The 4,216-nt window shown below is 30.1% G+C and overlaps 1 protein-coding gene across 1 annotated transcript in view; it reads left to right on the forward strand.

Annotated features, from left to right (window-relative positions):
- Positions 1-4,216, forward strand: part of LOC106466127 (HAUS augmin-like complex subunit 5) — a 62,344-nt gene that overhangs the window by 50,948 nt on the left and 7,180 nt on the right. Inside the window, exon 15 of the mRNA XM_022394079.1 lies at positions 3,482-3,599. Within this exon, the coding sequence (XP_022249787.1) occupies positions 3,482-3,599 (118 nt within the window). The remainder of the gene's footprint in view (positions 1-3,481; positions 3,600-4,216) is intronic.

Genomic DNA, 4,216 nt, shown 5'->3' on the forward strand with positions numbered 1-4,216 from the left:
AAAATCACACAATACCAATGTCACTAACAAAATAACATGCAATAACTGCCCAGAATTCAACAATGGACAAAGAGGAAGAAAATTGGAAACCAGATTCACAGAACACAATATAAACAAACGAAAAATCAAAGAATCCATCTTAATTAACAAAACAACCGTACTCTAAACCAATACCCTGGGGGGCCAAGATATCTTTTCTAAGTCGTGCAACAGTATCCGATCATGTGATCTCTTTGTTCCATACTATATATATCTGTGTCAGTGTAAACTACTTGTACCTGATGATGACAGAACATTGTCGAAACATTGTACATTTGCCTTTATGTTAAACTTGTATTGAAGTTTTTCTTTATTACCCATTCAAACCGTCTCCAAGCATTATTATACCTTACGTAATTCGATAGAGTAGCATGAGCTATACATTTCCCAAGTAGTTTTCAACTTGTGTGATGGGATTGAACAGGGCAATAAAATTTAAGTAGAAATAGATTGTGAGATAACAAATCCTATATTTTTATGATTATGGTTGTACTTATCATTAATTTATTATTTACTTCTATCGTTTAGTTTATCTATGAATTTTAGTTGCATTAAAATACTAACTCACTTTCTACATAATCATTTGTATTTTGACTAAATATCTATGTGTGTATGATGACACTGACACCAGTTTCCCTAGCAGTCACATACAGATACTATTAATGTAGCAGAAGGTTATGTAAATTTATGGTCACATGAGCTGTGTTCTCCTGACCTACTCTGTGAATGAATACCCTGCCAGAAGCTTCACCAAGAGAGAGAGATATTGAAGGATATAATTATTGCTAATTGTCACTTGATATTGTTATCGATATTGAAAGGTGTTGTTTGAATATTGTGTTTGCTGTATTTTTTGGAATTAGGTTTTTTCTTTCTGGTTCTTTTTCCTGATTCAGTTATTATTGATTTATTAATATTTATGACAAATTGTTTATTAATATTGGTATGAAGTCCCAGCCAGGCACTTAGAAATAAATTCAACACAGTTAATATACAAGTGTTGTTATTATGACTAAATTGTTTTTGTTGTTGAACCCTGATTGTAGACCATTTTAGACCATTACAAGGGTGATAATGTTAAGAGTTTAAAGTTATTTAGGATAAACAAATGTAGTTTCATATTACAATTTAAAGTCATTTTAGAAAGAAAGAAAAGAGTAGAAATGTTTAGTAAAAATAGAGTAGAAATGTTTAGTAAAAATGCTAAGTTTCAAATTCTGATTTTTACGTACAAATAACTCGTAGTTATTACTGAAAGCTTGTGAAATTGCATGAAGATACACGAAACATGTTATAATTTATAGTATGGAAACTCTAAAGGTCCAGTTTGGGTTAATTTTTAGGTCAAATCGAGTTAATATAGTTAATAGATCTCAGTTTTCAACTTTTTGTAAGGAAGAAAACTTGATCTGATTAAAAAGGACCTTTTTATTAATAACATTTAGTATTTACTTCATTAATGTTGATAAGCGTATTTTATGGATTGAGTCTTTCTTTTTGTATACATCTAACACATTAATTAGTTTATTTGACAGCCATATTGCATCTTGTACTTTTGGACACTTAACTAAAACTAAGCACATTTTATGTTGAATTTCTTTTTTTACGTAATCTATATATATAAACGAGCCTGTATGCATGTGTGTGTGTGTGTGTGTGTGTGTGTGTGTGTGTGTGTGACTGCCATATCTCTAAGAGGAAAGAACCTAGAGACCTGAAACTTTGCATGCATACTAAGGAGATTCTGAGGGTGTGCACCTGGGTATTATTTTTTATATATTTTTTTCTATAATAATAAAAGAGCCTGTTTATGTGTGTGTGACCACCATAGGTCTAAGAGGAAAGAACGTTGAAACCTGAATCTTTGCATGACATACTAAGGAAATTCTGAGGGTGTGCACCTGGGTATTATTTTTAAGATCTGACTAAAAAAAATGTTGGTCAATGTTTTGCCCTTAAGCCTCATAATTCTATTTCCTGAAGGTCTATAGAAAGTATCATATAACTCTCACTTATTGAATGAACAATGTGTGTGGTGGTTTTCTGCCAAATACTCTTTTTCAAAACAACATGGGAAGACAAATACAAATCTAAGAAGTAAAAAAAGTTGAATTAAACTAAGTTTGGGAAATGGCAACTGACAAATTAATTAAAGAATTAGTGCATTGGGGTAACTATAGAAGTAATTAAGATAATGGAAATGCTTGACCTTAGAATCCCACAGCAGAGCATGGGTTTTTTATACTCATAATAACAAAAACAGTATCAGGTTAGTTAGTTACTAGATAAGCATGGTTTGCATTAATATTGTTTTGATGTATTGCTGTTTAAATATTATCAAGACATTCAAACAGCAGGTGAGCATGTTTTACGTGAAAGCTGATTTCACGTTAATATTTAAACAGTATCAGGAGAAGTATTTAATCAACAAGCACATTTTACATTAAAGTTATTCTGATATATTTTTATTTAAAAAGTACCAAGATGTTTGATTAATTACAGATTAGCATGTTTTACACAAGTTTTTGAACTGTTATTAAATGGTATTTGGATTAGTTCACTAAAGATACTCTAGACTTACATGAATGTTTAATGACTTATTACTTTTCAAACAGTATCAAAATGCTAATAGATAAACACCCGGCGACCCAATCCGCCCCTGGCTAAAAGATAAGCATGGACTACATTTAAATTTTCATGATTCATTACATATGAGCTATATTAAAGATTTTGTGACACATTACTGTTTAAACATTATCAAGTTCAATGTGAATTTTATACTGTGAAGATGGATTGAGATTTTTCTTTAAATATAAGACACATTGTTAGTGACGAAAATTTGACTTGTCTTTATTGAAGTGTTTGGAGTGTTAAAATTGACAAATTTCTTTTGTAACTGCCCTAAGAATTTGAGTGAAAGTATAGTGGAAAGTTATGTCAACCACACTACATCTGCTCTATAAACCAACCTATACCTAACCTCTATAAACCATCATAATAAGTTATGTCAACCACACTACATCTGCTCTATAAACTATACCTAACCTAACCTCTATAAACCATCATAATAAGTTATGTCAACCACACTACATCTGCTCTATAAACCAACCTATACCTAACCTCTATAAACCATCATAATAAGTTATGTCAACCACACTACATCTGCTTTATAAACCATCTGAGTCTTGAGTTATAATGTTGTTATATACAATTTTTGTGACAAAAAAAAACAGTTTTTAGGAAGTCCTAGTTACATTTTCAGACACAATTTTTAGTGTTTGTAAGATTTAATTTTTATACATGTCATTTAATTCAACTTTAAAACCAAATTGTGTTAACTTTCAAAAACTAATTTGGTGTAATGATTTTCCTAATATCACAGATAAATTGTAGGATAACTTGAAATCACTCAGCTCTTACTTATTTATTTTTTTTTTTTAAGTTCCCAGAGAGTACCAATGGTTGACTTGGCAATTAACAGGTTCTACCATGAAGTTGGACACTGCAGCCACCAGGATATGAAACGTGTAATGACTGCTCTTGATTGCCCTACATTTTTGGTGAGGATTTTTAAAAAAATTTATAATAATTTAAAATTACTAAAAATATCAGATTTTTTAAGTAAAGATTTATTCATGCATTTTTCTTTTGGAATGTTGACTATCCAACAAGCAATATAGGAAATAGATATAAATTATGCTTTTTTCATTCTAGAATTGCTACAAATAATATATAATTTTTATTTTATTGACTTTTCAGCAGTGTCTGATTAACATTACAGAAGTCAATTTATGTTACCGTATCCAATATTATAAAACTGGCATTTACAAAGTGACCTGTCTTGGCTGTGTTCTAGTGGACCATTATTTAGTGCATTTTGGTTATAATACATTACACACGCACACGTGCACACATTATTACTATTTACAAATAAGTTCTTAAATTTAAGTTATTTTTCGTAAAACATAGAACAGTAAATATAGGAGTATAGAAAACAACTATCTCTCCTAGTTATGAACTTTGGACTCATTTACTGCTTGCTGTAATTTGCTAATCCTTATCAAATTTTGCATGTAGAGAATGTAAAAGTAAGGTTTTTTAAGGTTTTATTTATGGATTTTGAAATAAATCATAAATTACTATATCAATACCACTGCATTCCACTATAATTTATCAG

The sequence above is a fragment of the Limulus polyphemus genome, unplaced genomic scaffold, assembly GCF_000517525.1.
Source record: "Limulus polyphemus unplaced genomic scaffold, Limulus_polyphemus-2.1.2 Scaffold2161, whole genome shotgun sequence".
NCBI classification, from domain to species: Eukaryota; Metazoa; Arthropoda; class Merostomata; order Xiphosura; family Limulidae; genus Limulus; species Limulus polyphemus.